General features: G+C 36.4%; 1 protein-coding gene across 1 annotated transcript; it reads left to right on the top strand.

The window, feature by feature from the left end:
* Positions 1-4,091: 4,091 nt before the first annotated feature.
* On the top strand, positions 4,092-16,824 carry LOC113067970 (fibroblast growth factor 10-like). Its single transcript, XM_026240481.1, has 3 exons — positions 4,092-5,126; positions 15,079-15,182; positions 16,098-16,824. The coding sequence occupies exons 1-3, from the start codon at positions 4,796-4,798 to the stop codon at positions 16,287-16,289; spliced, it is 627 nt and encodes a 208-aa protein (XP_026096266.1). The 5' UTR covers positions 4,092-4,795; the 3' UTR covers positions 16,290-16,824.
* Positions 16,825-18,273: the final 1,449 nt, after the last annotated feature.

Genomic DNA, 18,273 nt, shown 5'->3' on the forward strand with positions numbered 1-18,273 from the left:
ATTTTGTTTTTAAAGTAAATAATACTTTTATTTAGCAAGAGATGCATTAGACTTATCAAAAGTGACAGTTAAGACATTTATAATGTTCCAAAAGATTTCTATTTTTAATAAATGCTGATCTTTGGAACTTCCTATTCATCAGAATCCTGAAATAAAATGTTTCATCAAAAATATTACACAGCAAAAACTTTTCATTGATAACAAGAATTGATTCTTGAGCAACAAATCAGTGTATTAGAAGTTTGATGCTTTGAATCTCATGAATAAATGACATTTTAGAATACATTAAAATAAAAAACTGTTATTTAAAATTGTAACAAAATTTCCCAATATTACTGTTTTACTGTATTTTGTTCAAATAAATGCAGCCTTGGTGAGCAGAAAAGATTTCTTTCAAAAACATAAAAATTACCAACCCCAAAACTCTGAACAGTATTTTTTCTATTTTGCTTATAAGAACATCACGTTCTCTTTAAACTAATGGATTCAGTTTTTGCATATTGGTGAGAACTGGTTTAGGAAACCTAACCAAATATTTAACTATAGTAAATACTGAAAACTAAGTATGAACTTCATAATGTCTTAGTATTTGATTTTTCTCAATTAATTTTGTGTTAATCACAGCAGCACTGTTGACATCCACAATGATATGAAATGTTTGAAGGATAATTTGTTATATATTTTAAAATTTATTTTATTCTTGTAATGCAAAGCTAAATCAGCATAATAACACATCTTCACTGTCAGATGATCCTAAGTTTAAATAAAATAGCATTTTTAAAAATTTATATATTTTTGAAGATTTTGATGTAGGTTCATACCTTTGGATGCCATCTGAAGTAGATAGTACTGTAAACTCTTTGTTAAAGGTACAGGTTGTAGGACCTGCCACTAGAGGGCGCACTATCAAAACAATAACAATTGCTTGGTTTGATGATGTTAAGAAGGAGCGTGGAATTATGAGATTTGTTGTCTTCTACCCAACCGCTGACAGCCATCAAATCAGATGGAAACATAAATCATGGATTTAACACAAGTTCAACGATTTGCGCGAGTAGATTTCATACAAAGTCAATGTAAAGATGCAATCAGACTATAGATCAGACGCGATCCCCCGCGTTTGGCGTGTATGCCCCATAATACTAATCTTGTTGATTGTTATAATAGCATACGTTTTCTGTAAAGATACAAATCAAAACAACTCACCTATCGATTAAAAGACAAGCGAGATCGGTATCTCTTTCTTGTTGAAGTTTGTCGCAAAGCTACTTCCTCAGTTGTCCACGACACTGTTGTCATGTGGTTTCTACGTCAGTAAAGGTGGTAACGAAGGGTAACTAACGTCATTAGATTCATAACCATGCTACATACTCCGATACAGTAGGTGGCGGTGTGCACCTGATAAGCCATGGTTGCAATCTGCCATAAAACTAAGAAGAAGTAGTTGAAAACATTAGAGATATTGTTAGTAATCAGCTGGACAAAATATATAACACTAGCCTATTGGTTTTTGGATATTTTACTGCAAATATCTTAAAAATTGTACCTTTAATTGTTAAGGGTTTGGACAGGACATGCAGAAATACTGATGTTTTTGAAGACTTTAAAGCTTAGTCCACTACTAAATGTAGCCTGCCACTCACCCATTGTTTGTTCTTTACTAGCCACACTTTTTCAGGTCACTGTAAAATGGTAAGAGGTGACTCTGCAATCCAAACCATGTCGATTCAGGCTCCATTACAGAGGTCGGGTTTAATTAGGCCAGATTTGGCCGGTTTTTCTATCCCTTATAACTTGAAACCCACTTGGCACCGCAACGTTGTCAGCTAGGTCACACAATGACCACATTTGTCAGCAGTGTCAATCCATATTAGCGCCCTAGATTTTGTGTTTCATGCCTCAACCTTGATTTTAGCTCAGTTATATAATCACACATTACCGTAATGTGCATCCAGCAAAAGAAGGGCCACATACGTAGTGTGATTCTTAAATGGCAGCGTGGCGACTTCCCTTTCCTGTGTACCACTAAATAATTCAGGCGTCCAGTCAGAGCAGATTCAATGGTCCTGATTAAACTAAAAGCAGATCACTTCATAATATTAACTTAACTGGAACAGCTTGTCTAGCTTTACACCTCGGACTGAATGGCGGCACGTCAGTGGAGGCGCACGCACTGTGACATCACGAGCACACAGCGCCTTTTGGAGTGAACAAGTTCAAATAAATGTTCATTTAAACAGCTTACAGGATATAGCTTTGGTTATTCAGTGTTTATATTATATCCATTGGTTTACATATGATGTAAGGTCAGGTCACATGATCCAGGAATTCATGACAAGCATGTCCAGAAGCCGGAAAATAAGAAACCATCACTGAAAGCGGACACCCCGACACCTTCAATGGACACTTGCCTCATCAAATATTTACTTAAAGTGACTGGCAAAACTGCTCACGGCCAGAATGGACAAAAACGAATAACATTCAAAGAGACAGAGATTTCTGAGCTAGCTTCAAATCTACTGAATATAAATATAAAGCATCACTAATCACAAATACTCAAATACAAATATACATTTTTACGTTCTTTTTTTTTTTTAAAGAATGCACTGGTGTTTCGGCCAATAATTGATACTGGCTGATACAAGCAATCATCTGTAATTATTTATATTTTATTTTATGTGAGATACAGATCGCTTTAGAGTCCACATGTCAGTTTTAGAGGCAGCTAGCACGAGTCTTTTCCTATGTCCTATCAAGTTGTAGCAATAAATAAATGTTAATGAACATCAGAAGGTGTATTAAAAGTACAGAAATACAGTATCAGTGTCAACTGAAAGAAAGACATCAAATATGAGTTGTTTTTTTAGTGTGCTTATATCTTAAATAAATACATAAATAAATAGCAATAAATATAATATTCTATTAGCTATGAAACTAATTATGCATTTATTTTTTAGTTTTGTTAAATAAAACTTTACCCGTACTTTTACTCAATGTTCTTTGTAAGCATGCTGTTATTTTGGAAGTCGGGTAACTGTGCTGTTTCTAACTGGATTTGAGAAGCATTACCAAGAGATAGATCTATTGAGATAAAACTGACCGTTAAAACCCAGATCACAGAAAAAGACAGATCTCTAGCTTCTGCACAAGTCCTCTAAATCTTTCTTATATTACATGTGGCCCAAAAAAGGAGACGGGAAAGGCCACATTTCAATTGCATTGACTATTGCATGTTTTTCAAATAAAATCTACGACCGTGAGATCACATTCGGAGTGGTTGTTGGCTACAGCAGCATTTGATTTTATTTGAGTTTTATCCGTGGGTTACAAAAAATAAAGCCTCACAGAAAGCAAAGCATGTTGCACACTCGCAGCATGTTAAAATCCAGGAATGTGTGACTAGACTGGATAAGGTTTACAGCACTATGGTTTTTTTATGATTGCATATTTCAAGAAAAAACAAACCGATTATTGGTGTGATCGTTAGAGGGGCAACCAACCAGCCTCACTTCCAGTGAAGAATCCAGAAAAGGCTTTTAGGGGGAAAAAAAGCAGGAAATGCAGATAAGATAGTGATGTTTGAGAAGGCAGATAAACCAAAGCACACAAGCCATTGGTCACTGAAAACACATTTTAGTTCATCAACACACCATAAAACTGTGGGATCAATGATCTTTGCAGAAGTCAACTTTTCCACTGAGTTCTGAAGGCTGAAATGGAGGCGTGTTTAGTTCTTGTTCTAGTTTACTCAAAAAGGGAAAATAATTTGACATTCTCAAATGTGTCTTCTTTTGTGTGAGTACATAGAGAGAGTATTTTTTATAGAGAGCAGTGTGGTCATTCTTCAAAACATCTCCATTTGTGTTCAACTGAAAAATAAAAGTGGTTTGGAGCAGCATTGAAGTTAATGTTCTTCTTTCTGTAAAATGCGAAATTGCCAAGACATTATCTGTTAAGTTTACGGACATTTCCTATAATCCTAAAACACAACACAATGCAATGCCTAATTAAAAATGAAAATTCAAAAAAGGAAAATCTCTAATATTCTAAGAAAATAATCAATTCATAAACACGCTCCACAGAATAACAATGACATGTAATGTGTAACAGACAAAACCAATGTCTTGTCTTTTCAAGCACTGTTGATTTAGACCTCAGGATATTGGATGATGTGAAATTGGGATGTGATCCGCGAAAAAAGAAAGGACAAAACATGATGATTCTGAAATGTTATCGAACTAAAAGCTTCTTATCATCAGATGGGACCAATCAAGAGTGGCCTCTGGTTAGGTTCGTTCATCTTCTCATGCGTCTGTGCTCTTTTCCTAGTCCACTATCAAAGAGCTCCAGATAACAGCCATTCACAAAAGCCCTATCAGACAAACCCCGCACCTACAGACCCCGACCAGAGGGAGTTCTGGGGGGGACGGGACAACAAGGAGGAGCAAATGCTTCATGTGAGTGTGAGAATAGAGGAAGGGACCGAATGACAGACGAGGAGTAGGGAGGGGTGAGAAACTGAGAGAGAGATTTCTGTGAACCTCCTGGAGGTAGGAGATCACATCAGAAGACAGAATGCCAAGAACAGGGTCGTTTTGAAGCACATTCCCACGAAACGCAGGAGGAATAAGTGCTGCCATGATAATCATTCCCAAATGGGATTAATCTCAGCATCAGAAGCTTCACAGACTTGTTCCTCAACCTAAATCCACAACTTCATGCTTTCTTCTCCGGTCTTGAGTGGAGTTCTGTTGGGCGAGAGGCATCCATGCACATTCACTGAGCAGCATGTTCCATGAGGAGTACCATGAGGAGATGGACAGTGAGTAACAGTGTGTCTGCATGCTGGTCGGTGTGTGTCGTTTATCTTCTCGCCGTCTCCGTGACCTTCGCGTCCAACGTCACCTGCCGCAGCGCATGTCCCGTGCATCGGGCGCTCAGGGTCGCCAACTCCTCATCCGCCTCCGCCCCTGCATCCACCTCCACCTCCGGCCGGCATGTGCGCAGCTACGTGCACCTCCAGGGAGACGTGCGCCAGAGGAAACTCTTCTCCTTCCAGAAGTTCTTCCTTAGGATCGGGAGAGACGGGAGAGTCAACGGCACCAAGACCAAAGACGATCCCTGCAGTGAGTCCCCCGATAATAAATCACAACAATACTGTTTATTCAGTTGTGGCCAAACAATCACGTCGCGATTGCGAACGTTTGGAAACGTTATCAAGTGTACATCGCCTTAACTGTTAAGAAAATGCGTTCATCAGCGAGAAGCACAATTTAGAGTTTTATTAATCCCGATTAGAATTTGACAATTGACGTGTTTGGAAGTAGGCTAGCCTGCTAATCGTGCAATAATATTGGTAATGAAAAAGTTATGAACTGCATTGTGTAATTTAGATTTAAATCACATAAAAAATACAAATAAAAAAGCTCCGATGTAAATAATAATATTAATAAGATGAACATTTATAGGCTGTTCATTTGCTTTAATTGGTTTTAAACTCTGTTGATTCTTAATTGCATTCTTAATTGCAAATCACTTAAACCAATAGTTTATGTACCTATTGTTAATATTTCTCACAATATTTAAAGTTTAATAAAGCGTCTAAGTTTGAAAGTACTTTAATTCTTTTTAATTGATTAGATAGATAGATAGATAGATAGATAGATAGATAGATAGATAGATAGATAGATAGATAGATAGATTCAGTAGCCCATATCCTTATTTTGTTTATGGATTTGTTTCTGGATTATGTAATTATAGTAAAAAATATTGATTATTGTGACATGGAATTAAATGTAATTAATTGCGAAATTGTGAATGAATTGAATTCTAATTAAATTAATATATTTATTAATTAATTTAAATTTAAAGTCGGAAAATCATTAAGAGTAGGAATATTTTTTACTTTTATTGGTAAACTTTACTTTTATAATTAAAGGAATTACTTTTTAATAAATAATACGTTTGTTAATAATAGATAATTTTTACATTCAAATGTGCATATAAATCAAATGTTTTATGGCATTTCTATTATATAGGCTTTCTATTCATATAACATTTCTATAGCCTGCAATATTTGTTAAAAACATTTAGCAAATTATTGCATATTATATCTAAGCAAAACACCTGATGTGAAACTAAATTCAGGCTGGTCCGTCTAAATGAACCACACAGGAATAATATTACTAATATTTAAACCCCATAAATGAAATTAGCCACTCTAATAAAACAAACAAAATTAATGGGCCGTTAAGGAATGCAATATACTTTTAAATGCATAATTGTGTCCTGACACCCAGAAACCTGAGAGCAATTAACCCACATATTGCCGTAAATATTTCCCCTGACACAGCAAAGGTGGAAATCCATCCTTTATAATGTGATCAAAGGTTAAGCTTTTGTTTGCATTGGCTGTGTATATACCTAACAGACTCATGGATCTCTAATTAGATTGTCTCTGGTTTGTTTTCAAATATTATAAGCCCATCAGGGAGATGCACAATGTGTTTTCGGTGTTTTACGCAGAACAAGTTAATTAGCCATTACTCATATGGAGCCCATTTGCAGATAAGGGTCTTCCTGTTTCCTCTGTGTGTGCGTGTGTTTGTCTGGTGTCTCGCACTGACATCCCTTCCTTTTTAACGCCACGGGGCGTCTTGATTTAGCCGTGTGTGGTTGTATGCGTTGTTTCTCCTAGACAACAGTGAGATGTCTTCTGTTTCTCAGATTATCCTCTGACAAAAAGTACGTCTCCTCTTGGGTTTCAGAAGAGATCTCAACACGGTCTCAAACTGTGTTATGAAAAGATATCTCAAAGCTGTCACTGGGATGGTACATCATTGTACCTAAAGGGTCCATTATGGTACCTTAAAGATGCATATTAGTACCTAAAGTGTAGCTTACATATTAGAACCAAAAATGTGCGTATTGGTACCTCAAGTGTGCATATTAGTACTTAAAATCTCAATATTAGTACCCATAATGTGCATACTAGTACCTGGAGTGTACATATTAATACTTCAGGTGTGCATATTAGTACCTAAAAGATATAAAAGTGTACTTTTTGAAAAGGTACTGCCCCTGTGACAACTTTTGAACCTTTTTCCGGAGTAGGACAACTGTTCACTCATTTGGTTTTATTTATGTTTCTTCTTTTAGAAGAAAAATCTTTAATGGAACCCAATGTAAAGTATTTTGAGCTATAGAAGAGAAATGTCTGAGCAATAAAAGTTTGATCTGACCTCCTTAGCTTCTGTTTTGAACAATCTTTTTGTAAAAAATAAAAAATACTTGAAATCCTAAATATTTAAGAAAGTCCACCCTCTAGTTTTTTTTTTTTTTAGGTTATTTGAGATCAGCATGGAAATGTACTGGGCTAGGGGAGTTTAGGGGCCAATGTGTGTTTGTCTAGCATCAGACATCACCGTGACATCATGTGTAAACATGTAACTTGATTAACATGTAACTCTCAGAGGTGATCAGGCGTTGAGAGGAAATGTCTGTCAGATCTGTGCGTGTGTGTGTGTGTGTGTGCGTGAGTAGTTTCCTCCTGATAGTCTCATCTGTGAGACAGACACACAACACTCAACCAGACTAAGCAAACTACACCCAGCTAAAGTCAAACATCATCAGCAATCATCATCAGGTGATCAGACCTTTTTTTTTTTGCCTGCTGGATGATAAAACAGACTTGAGGAATCATTTGATTTACGCCCGGAAACAACCACCCAGAACACCCGAGCAAACACTCATCCAAGCAAACATATCAATTCTTACCTTAGCATTGTGTCAGTGTGTTTTGCATTGGTAAGCTCTAGTTTAATGTGCTTTATTAGCAAAGATGCCTTAGAAACAGCGTCAGAGTGCTAAACTAAACATACATGGATCTCTCTGTGGCTCTGTCCCATTTTAACCCTGTCTTTCTGAATTTCACATCTCATTTATTCACAAGCGAGTAGCTAATTTAAGGGGTGTACAGCACAGCTGGTTGCTCTTATTTCTATAGGAATGAGCTTACAGTATGTGTGTGTGTGTGTGTGTGTGTCAGGAACAACAGCAGTAATACACATGTTCTCACTTAACTGCTCTCAACTTTAACCAGCCCTAAAGAGCCTCCTGAGAGACTCGGACATCACATTTGGTTAAAGTTCTTGACGGTGAGAACGAGCAAAACAAATGTGTCAGTGATCAACATGTGATCCCAGAGGAACATGTTACTGCTCCACCATATCCACTTTATCTCAGATGTTTATCCTGAAAGAAGTAAAAATAGGCAGAAGTGAGACAATTGTTGACACACTGTATGAGTACAGAGCTGTAAAATGAATGTGGAGCAGCTGAATTTGATGAGAAATCTATGAGGGATCATATTGGGTTTTGATTGCTGGTTCAGTATCTTGAGCAAATCGGATCGCAGATTCTTTGGTTAAAAATACAGCTATATTGTGAAATATTATTATCATTTAAAATAACCACATTCTATTATAATATATTTTAAAAAAGGGAATAAGTTTTTGTAAATCTGAATTTTCAGCATCATAACTCCAGTCTTCAGTATCATGTGATCCTTCAGAAATCATTCTGATTTGCTGATCAAGATACATTTCTGTGAACGTAGTTCACAATAATATTTTTACAGAAACAGTGATGCATTATTTTTTAAGGATTCTTTGATTAATAGAAAGTTCAAAAGAACAACATGTATTTGAAATTGAAATATTTTGCATTCATATAAATGTCTTTACTGTCAGTTTGGATTACTTTAATGAATCCTTGCTGAGCAAATTAATTCATTTATTTGAGAGAAAGAAAAACTATTAAACAACCAAGCTCAGTTTAATTTAGAAAATTCTCTCTTTGAGAAACTATTGAGATATTAAAGATAATTCATGAATGAACCTATAAAATTCACTTTTGGCCAATGCATTTTTAACCAATATGCAATTTGCAATATTCAAACAAAATGCAATTAAATGGTAGAAATAGTTATTTTTCTCTTGTAAGATTCTACATGTTGACATACAGTATCTTAAACCTATTTGTGTGTAATACTTACTAGTGCATCACATCCTGTGCGTGATTTAGTTGAATTAGAAACAGAGCAGCTACTGTTAGTCTGCAGGCAGAGTTTCATGAATGGCGTGATGTGAATATCGCTCGCGACACATCAAAGGTGAGCGTCTTTCACGTTCAGTAATGGGCTCTGACAAAAGAATAATCCTCGGCGGGTGAAATTACACTAGTCTTTATAGCGCAGATCCAGTGTTGGTGGAAATGGATACTGCAGTAGTGACGCTGTCCTTAGGCAAGACATGATTTGGGAAACACTGGCCTTTGTGCTCCTGAATGAAGAGACCGCTGGCTGGGAAAAACACAAACAATGGGTCTGTGAGGGAAGTGACATCATTCTGAGGACCATGATGCACAGCTTCAGCAGCTCATGTCACAAGTGCATCAATGAATCTGTTTTTGGGATAATGTTAGATGCAGGTCATTATGTTAATGTAAAACCATGAAAAAAACAAAACATACTTGATGCACACTACCATTTAGAAAGATTTATTTATTTTTCAAAAAATGTATACTTTATTAAGCAAGTGTGCATTAAATTGATCAAAAGTGACAGTAAAGACGTTTATCATTTTAAGGTTCTATTTCAATTGACAGTTCGCAAATATATGAAGCACAACTCTTTTCAACATTGATAATAATAAGAATGTTTCTGGAGCAGCAAATCCGCATATGAGAATTATTTCTGAAAGAGACCGAGGACTGGAGTAATGATGCTGAAAATTCAGCTATGCATCACAGGAATAAATTATATTTTAAAATATATTCAAATAGAAAACTGTTATTTTAAATTGTTAAACTATTTCACAATATTACTGATTTTACTGTATTTTTATCAATTACATGAGACCTTGGTGAGCATAAGAGATTCCTTTCATTAAAATAACATTAAATACCAACCCCACACTTTTTGCATTGAAATAAAATGCTATTTAATATAATTCTGTACACTTCAGTTTATGAAAAGCAATTGTTAAGGACCCCATCAGGTAAAAACACAAAATCAAAATCGAGTTTTATCTTTAGTGTTCTTTCGTCAGTGCAGAATATTCCAATGAAATCTTGGTTTGCCTTTTTAATCTTTTATCAAAATATATAAAACTTTGCCTCCTAAATGACTTTATTTTTTAGCTAACAGCACCAAAAAACTGTTATTTTTCAAAATTGCATCAATCAATTTATTTTTAGCAACTTTTTATTTATTACACAGCTGTAACACCACATGTAATTTTATTAGATTTGAACTGGTTGGATATAAACCTCTCGCAGTGGATTTTAGCATTATTTGTTCTACACTAAAACAGACGTCAGACGTTGAAGACTAGAGTTTTGCTGGTGTCCTACATTGAGTAGCAGGTTGAATTGTATGTAAAAGTTTTAAGGAATTGAATCAGACTAATGATTAAAGCGCAGTGGGGGTGTTAAACCCAGCGTCTGGTCTGTCCTTGAGAGAGACTCCAACAGATTTATGAGCTTTTATGGGGATTCCAGTGTAAAGCTGTCCCACGTGTATCCTGATGCTGTTTGATAAAGTGGGAGTCAGCTGTCTGTCTGACTGCACTGGTGTTTGATGCCAGTAATGGTTCATGCTTACTAAACCACATGCTTAAAAAAGACCAACAGACACTGAATATTTGCACACTGGATTAAAGTCTGTCACTTGGGTAAAAATTAGACAGGTCTGAACTAACATGGTACTAGCATAGAATTTGTGAAATTCATTGGAATACCATATAATTACTAAGTGTTTTTTCCCAACATATAGCCAATCTGTTTTTTTTTTTACATGTACTGTGATAATCATGTTTTTATTATTATTTGCATTTACTCATTTTGTAGATGCTTTTATTCAATTTTATTATGCTTTAAAGGGTTAGTTCACCCAATAATCAAAATTATGTCATTAATAACTCACCCTCATGTCGTTCCAAACCCGTGAGTCCTCCGTTCACCTTTGAAACACAGTTTAAGATATTTTAGATTTAGTATGAGAGCTCTCTGTCCCTCCATTGAAGCTGTGTGTACGGTATACTGTCCATGTCCAGAAAGGTAAGAAAAACATCTTCAAAGTAGTCCATGTGACATCAGAGGGTCAGTTAGAATTTGTTGAAGCATCGGAAATACATTTTGGTCCAAAAATAACAAAAACTACGACTTTATTCAGCATTGTCTTCTCTTCCGTGTCTGTTGTGAGAGAGTTCAAAACAAAGCAGTTTGTGATATCCGGTTCGTGAACGAATCATTCGATGTAACCGGATGTTTTTGAACCAGTTCACCAAATCGAACTGAATCGTTTTAAACGGTTCACGTCTCCAATACGCATTAATCCACAAATGACTTAAGCTGGTAACTTTTTTAATGTGGCTGACACTCCCTCTGAGTTCAAACAAACCAATATCCCGGAGTAATGCATTTACTCAAACAGTACACTGACTGAACTGCTGTGAAGAGAGAACTGAAGATGAACACCGAGCCGAGCCAGATAACGAACGAAAGATTGACACGTTCTCATATACAGTACAACATGTACAATGGTACAATTCCTAACATTTACTCATGTATATCATGTTTTCTCTTTTTTTTTTTTGAGACAGTGGCTTCTTTGATGTACTTATTTGTGTTTATTTGTGTATACTCTAATTCCTTTAAATGGAATGAAAGATTAAATATCAGTTATGACAGAATGGTTTATTTTTCTGCGTCTGAACTAAAGTCCACTATCATGTTTTCAAACATCCTCTTTGTAGTTGTCACAGGAAGCAGTCAGGATGCTTCAGGCATGAGCCGGACGTACAGGAGACCACCAGTACACTGCAATGTGTGCCACAGATGGCTTCACAGCTCCCCCAAACGCCTCACTATCAGTGACAACTAGGCATGATGCAATGATTTGCGCAATGCTGTTTTCCTCGGTCTCAAAAAACGACAACGGTTTATTTTGCATTTTTAGGCACCAGACATTAGGCCAGCACAAATAAAACAAAAAAAACACAAGTGGATTTTGGCAGAAGGCTGTGGAAAATGCACGTCTGCGCAAACAACTGCAAGCCAACGACGCAGCGTTTAGTAACGTGCAGCAGAGCATGACATGCCCGGGAAAACAAGGCAGCATGTAAAGAAAAACCAGCAAATAGGCCCAGTTTAAACTTGACCTCCTGGTGCGCTGCTCGACATCTGCTGAGGTTTTTCTCCATTTCGGTTGCTCTCGCAGGTGTTTGGCTCGTATGCGTTGGAAGGTGGGATTACAAACACATTTACTGTAATGGCTTGGCTTGTTCTCCGAGCTCTCTTTTGTGGTTACTCAAGTGTGGCCTCACTGACATGGAACTTCAAAGCAAGGCTCAGTGTAGAAATTAGCGCTTTATTTTTGTCATTTTAGAATAATAGTAACGTCATCAAAACTATTCACACTAATAGATGTGTGTGGGAATATGCGAGAACTGTTATATTTAAGCTCTATGGGGGGCATCCTCCCTATTGAGGGAGAAATATACATTAGCAAAAATATTTTTCAAAAAGTCAAACAAAGGGTATTAAAGTTTTTATATTTAATTCAGTGGGTTACTTGCCATTTCACTGCATTATTTATCAAATTTACTAACAGTTTCTGAGTGAAAATTGTTTCTATACTACTTCTTTGTTTTTGTTCTTCAGGATAATGCAATGTTAGCTTTGATACTATTACAGTTTTTAATACTAGTTTTAGTTATTTTAGAAAATGAAAATGGGTCATGTTGCATTGGCAATTAGTTAATTAATACATTTTATTTAAATTATAACATTTATTGCATTTTAAGTAACAAATATTTTTTGTGGTTTTAATTCTAGTTAACTATAATTGTGATATGAAGGACTCTTACTGGCTGCTTTTCTGCTCCAATCATCTTTTAAAAAAATGTTTTGTATAGAAACTTAACAATTTATAGCATCTTCCTTTAGATTAAATTGATTTCTGTCAGCTTTTGACTAGTAGAGCATGTTAACCTGCGATGTACCTGGTTCTGGTTGATGTGTTTTGTATGTGTGTGGTACAAACATATGGTAGTCGGACAAGCATGTACGTCAGCCTTGCATTTGTGCTTCACGTGAACGTTGGTGGTTTGGGTCTGAATGGGTGTGTGTGTGTGTGTGTGTGTGTGGGAGCTTCACTGGGTCTTTTGCAGTGAGCTCCGTTCTGCTGTCGTCTTTGATCACTGATCATTGAAGCTTCTCTAATCCGTCTCACTGTCATCCTGTCTGTGTTGTTCCTTCCTTTCATGCTTTCATCCCAGCGCTGAGAGGACACAGAGCCCTCGGATAGTTTTACCATCTCACTTGATACCTGCAACCCGAGACCCCAATGGAGCCACTTCACACACGCACACACACACACACACACACACACACATAAACGGATAGATGAGTGCACACTATACCTGCACATACATTCACTCCCTCACATTCACACATTATGTCGCTGATACAGTACAGATATTTTTATGTGATAGCCGAAAACCATTTTGATTGCCAATTCAGACAATATACAGTAAACAATGTAGATAACTGCTTAGTAATTTTAAAACCTGGTATTGAAAAAAGAGGTTTGTTTATGAGGAAAAATCATCATAAATCTGTCCTCTTTAATATGTGTATTTCTATATATATATATATTCAGACATATTAGAGATTAGAGAAAACTTCCCAACCAATTATCATTAAATGATATCAAGTTATAACAAAATTACATTATATATTTTCAATATAACGAAAGGTTTAAATCGATAATTTTAGTTAGTTCGTTTTAGTGATTTAGTTGTGTTTTTGTTGTTTTTATTTTATTTATTTTTTTAAATATTACTTTACTGATTTTATTAATTTTATTTCTATTACTTTAGAATTTTTTTAGATTTTATTTAAAGTAATAATTATACATATAATATGCAAAGAAAAACAAGTAGTTTAAACTTGACATCTTAAATATAGTGTATTTAATATTATGTATCTTAATCATGAATAATTTTAATATTTTATATATATATATATATATATATATATATATATATATATATAAATTTTAATTCAGGAATAAACTACTTGAGAGTTTCCACAGCAGCTAATTATCTGCATCCATTATCAGCATAATCTGATACAGATAATTAAGAAAAACTAAAATACTGACTGATAGTGATGTGCTCACTGATATACTGCATATAAAGATACACACACACAACCAATTAACACACAAACTCTATCAAATCAGAAAGCAGCCACAGAGGACAGGAGTGATTTCCTGAGAAATACAAACACAGATCTGTGAGTTGCTGTACAGAGGAAGCATCCAGTGCATCTTCCTCTTCGTAGGGGGGCCGCAGAACTGTTTTGAGTGGTGACTCTAGCTGTCATGATAGAAGCATCTTTCGACACATTTGCACTGATCAAAGGGCAGCCGCAGCAAACCCCCGCAAGTCCAGCCGCAGGGTTCACACCCGCAGCCACTGGGGTTATCAGCCTCCGATAGTCAGGCGTCACATGCTCCCATGTGAGAGGGAGAGAGAGAGAGTGTGTGTGTGTGTGTGTGTGTGTGTGTTCGGTGTTTCAAGAGCTGAATTAAAATGTGCAGGTGAGCAAAGGTCAACCAAAACTGTAATTTCACCTCTGACCTCTGCACACAAACACACACATGCAAACATTATTTCATTTGTTCCGCCAAAATATTACTTCTTGTTGAGTTTATAAAGCACAACCAGAAAAATAAATTGGAGGTTTTGCACATGCAAAAGTCACTGCCATGCTTTCAAATTGTTGCTTTGTGGTTGCAAAGGTTTTATTAGTCATTGTTAGATAAATCTGAACTAAAACTTAAACTAAAATTAATTTAATAAAAAAATGGTTAGAATTTAACCTAAATAATAATAATAATAATAAAAGACAAAATTAGGTAACAAACTGACTAAAAATTCAAGCAGTCATTGCTCTGTTTTAAATGAAAGCCTCTATATTTCCTTGCAGTTAATATGTTGTGTATTTCAGGTATTCTGGAAATCACATCAGTGGATGTTGGGATCGTTGCCATCAGAGGAATCAGCAGTAACCTTTACCTGGCTATCAGTAAGAAGGGAGAACTGTATGGAGCCGTGAGTATCCTGCACCAAATCTTAAAACCATAGAAATATCAAACGTAAAGCCATAAAAATAGAGATATGACTGGGCGATTTTACAATTTAACAGGGACTACAGGGATCTAGCGGGCACTAGGTGGTGCTGGTGAAAAAATAAAATAAAACCACAAGAGGATGCTGGTGTAAATTATAAATAAATAAAATAGGATATATGATAAACATTAATATAATTATTAATTTATTAATAAATAAGGAGGTGCAGGTGAAAAAAAAAGTTAATTCGTTTGATATTACTACAGTTTTGTGCTGCTATTATTTTGTAATTTATATTTCACTTACGCACTATAAAGATCATTTTTTCACATACTTATATTATTGGTATTTTTCACAGTATGTATGGGACTTTATACACAGAAATATATAGCTTATATTTTAGCTTATATTTTAGTTGTCCCACAAATAAATCATTAAAAATAATAATTATGCTGCACTGTTAATCGTTAATCGGACAAAGACAAAAACTTAGCCCCGCCCAACATTCATGCCATTGGTTGAGACAGTGCTGATGTAGTCGGGGTTTAATCATCGTGTTTACAATTTTTTAGAGGAAAAAACAAACTAATAACTGACTTATTTTAGCATCCAATACAATATATGCATTACTTTTAAAATTGTTACTTTTGACAAAGCAACAATTAAGTGAATCCATTTAAATGGTTTCCACCTGGTCCAAGATTACCATTATGGTCAGAAGCCAGTCCAAGCAGGTCTATAGGATGAATCAGATGGCTAGCCTGTTTACTAACTTAGGCTAAATCTAGTTAGAGCTAGCAGACCACTTTAGACCAGCAGAAAGCTGCTGCCATGTTTCAAAAACCAGCATGATTAAGTGTGCAGAAATGTAATAAATATTTGTTTCATGCATTTCAGAGAAATTATGGTTTAAACTGCCGTCTGAAGGAGCGCATTGAGGAGAATGGGTATAACACATACGCATCCGCTGAATGGAGGAACAAGAAGCGCCAGATGTTTGTAGGTCTGAGCGCTCATGGAAGGCCTCTGCGCGGGAGAAAAACCCGCAGGAAGAACACCGCTACACACTTCTTACCCATACTGGTTTGACTTTCATTCATAATGCTGATGGGATGGAGAGAGATCGAGAGAAAGACTGAATACATGCGACTCTCTGTAGTGGCTGCTCTCCTTTGAGCTCTTTGATTCATGGCACTAGATGAAATGTTATCCTCATGCTGGTCGACATTAAATAGTAAACATGCTCAAAAGAGCAAAGTTTATGAATACAAGCTTTTATTTCCATTGTACATCATTCCAATAATCTAAGACTAGGGATTATGTGTGCAAGAGTTTTCTCTTTAATAGGATCATGTGCGTAAGAACATCTGCTTTCATTTTTTTCTGATGGATATGATTATCTTGTAGAGGCTCTGAAGCTTAATGCATCACACAGAGAAAGAGAGAGTGAGGATGTATATGGCAAATTTGTATCTTCTGAAAACTGTTTTGGACTGCTTTGAAATAAATAAGTTATTTATTTGTATTGTATTTAAATAAAATACTCTAAAAAACATTTAAAGCATATTAAATGGATAACCTCTAATCCTGTGAAATAAAGTATATTTTGTTATCCTCCTGCAAAGCAGCTTGTGATGTGTTTCATGTTCACAACAGACAAAAACTGAGGGTGAATCTCAAAATGTTCAGGTCAGCCCAAAATTAAAGAAATAAATAATAAGAAATAAATGAAGTGAATTTGCATGAAGTGAATAAAGCTTATTTTTTTGTGAATTGCAAGATTATTTGTATAATAATTAATCATGTCTCATGATCATATTGAATCTAAAAGTTATGCTATAAACACTTTTTAATTCCTTTCATGGTTCTCATTAGATTCTTAATAATGCAGTTAATATTAATAAATGACTGTAATACAAGAGCCTTTTTTATATAAATCAAAAATTCATACAAATAATCAGGGTTATTACTATAAATAAAAAACTACAACTATAATATATTGTCACTGGGTGGAAGGAACACACGACAAGGAGAGCTCATAACAAAAATATCACAGAGTGTGGATTTAATCTGAGGTGAATAGGTGCTTTCCGTGGGTGAGTTCCAGTGGCAGCGTGTCCATGTGATGTTTGTGTTCGGGCTGGCTGGTCACGCACTGGTTTCTGGAATGCAAAGGGAGAAAACATGTTAGGTCTCAGCTTCAGGGAGAAGGTGTCTCAATCACCGCTGGCCTCACGCAGCTTATCTGGCTGCGGGCTGATGACTCAGCTGTGACCGATCAAGCCGTGATGAGCGCGTGCAGGTGTTCCTTGTCTGTTTCCAGGAAAACGCTGATGTGAGCTCAGGACACTCTTCACACCCCAAAGTGGAATTCCTGGAGCACGAGGAACCACAGCGTCACCCTGGTGTTAGTGTCCCTGGCCTGGGCCACCCACTGTAGGGGCGCATGATCTGTTATGAGGGTGAACTTATGGCCGAGTAGGTAGTAGCGGAGCTCCAGGACTGCCCACTTTACCGCCAGATCTTCTTTTTCCACGGTTGCATAATTTTTCTCAGCCAAGGTCAGCTTCCTGCTTAAAATAGTATGGGATGTTCTCTATTTAGGTTCTCTATCTATTTCTACTATTTACGTTCAGAAGTGAGCACCTGCTTCACCTACTGGAAGGCCTTTTCAACGTCTATGTTCCAGGGTACTCGTTCTGGCTGCCCTTTCCTGGTCAGGTATGAACCCTGGGGGTGATATAATGACATTGGTTTGACAATTGACAATGACAATGACAATGACACTGTCGGGTTTGCTGTGCTTTGACGAGGTGTTCCCGGACCAATGCCATGACATGGTCTATCTTCTCTCTCATTTCGTTGACGTGCTCGATGACCGACTATTGGGGTGTGGGTTTTTCCCAAGCTTCCTTTACCACATCAAGCAATCCCGGGATTGTCTGCTGAAAAGGAGCTCACTTTGGTTAAGCAGGTGGACGGACGCCTGAGCAACCTATTGTGTCCTGAAGAGCATGTATGGCAGCTTCAGATCCCAGTCCCATTTTCCTCCACTACCACCCATCACAGCATT

The sequence above is a fragment of the Carassius auratus genome, linkage group LG30F, assembly GCF_003368295.1.
Source record: "Carassius auratus strain Wakin linkage group LG30F, ASM336829v1, whole genome shotgun sequence".
Taxonomy (NCBI): domain Eukaryota; kingdom Metazoa; phylum Chordata; class Actinopteri; order Cypriniformes; family Cyprinidae; genus Carassius; species Carassius auratus.

Excerpts from the sequence above, each read along its gene's own strand:
- LOC113067970 (XM_026240481.1), top strand. The coding sequence starts at position 4,796 with ATGAGGAGTACCATGAGGAGATGGACAGTGAGTAACAGTGTGTCTGCA. Across the intron at positions 5,127-15,078 it reads GACCAAAGACGATCCCTGCA|GTATTCTGGAAATCACATCA; the intron begins GTGAGTCCCCCG and ends TGTGTATTTCAG. Across the intron at positions 15,183-16,097 it reads AGGGAGAACTGTATGGAGCC|AGAAATTATGGTTTAAACTG; the intron begins GTGAGTATCCTG and ends CATGCATTTCAG.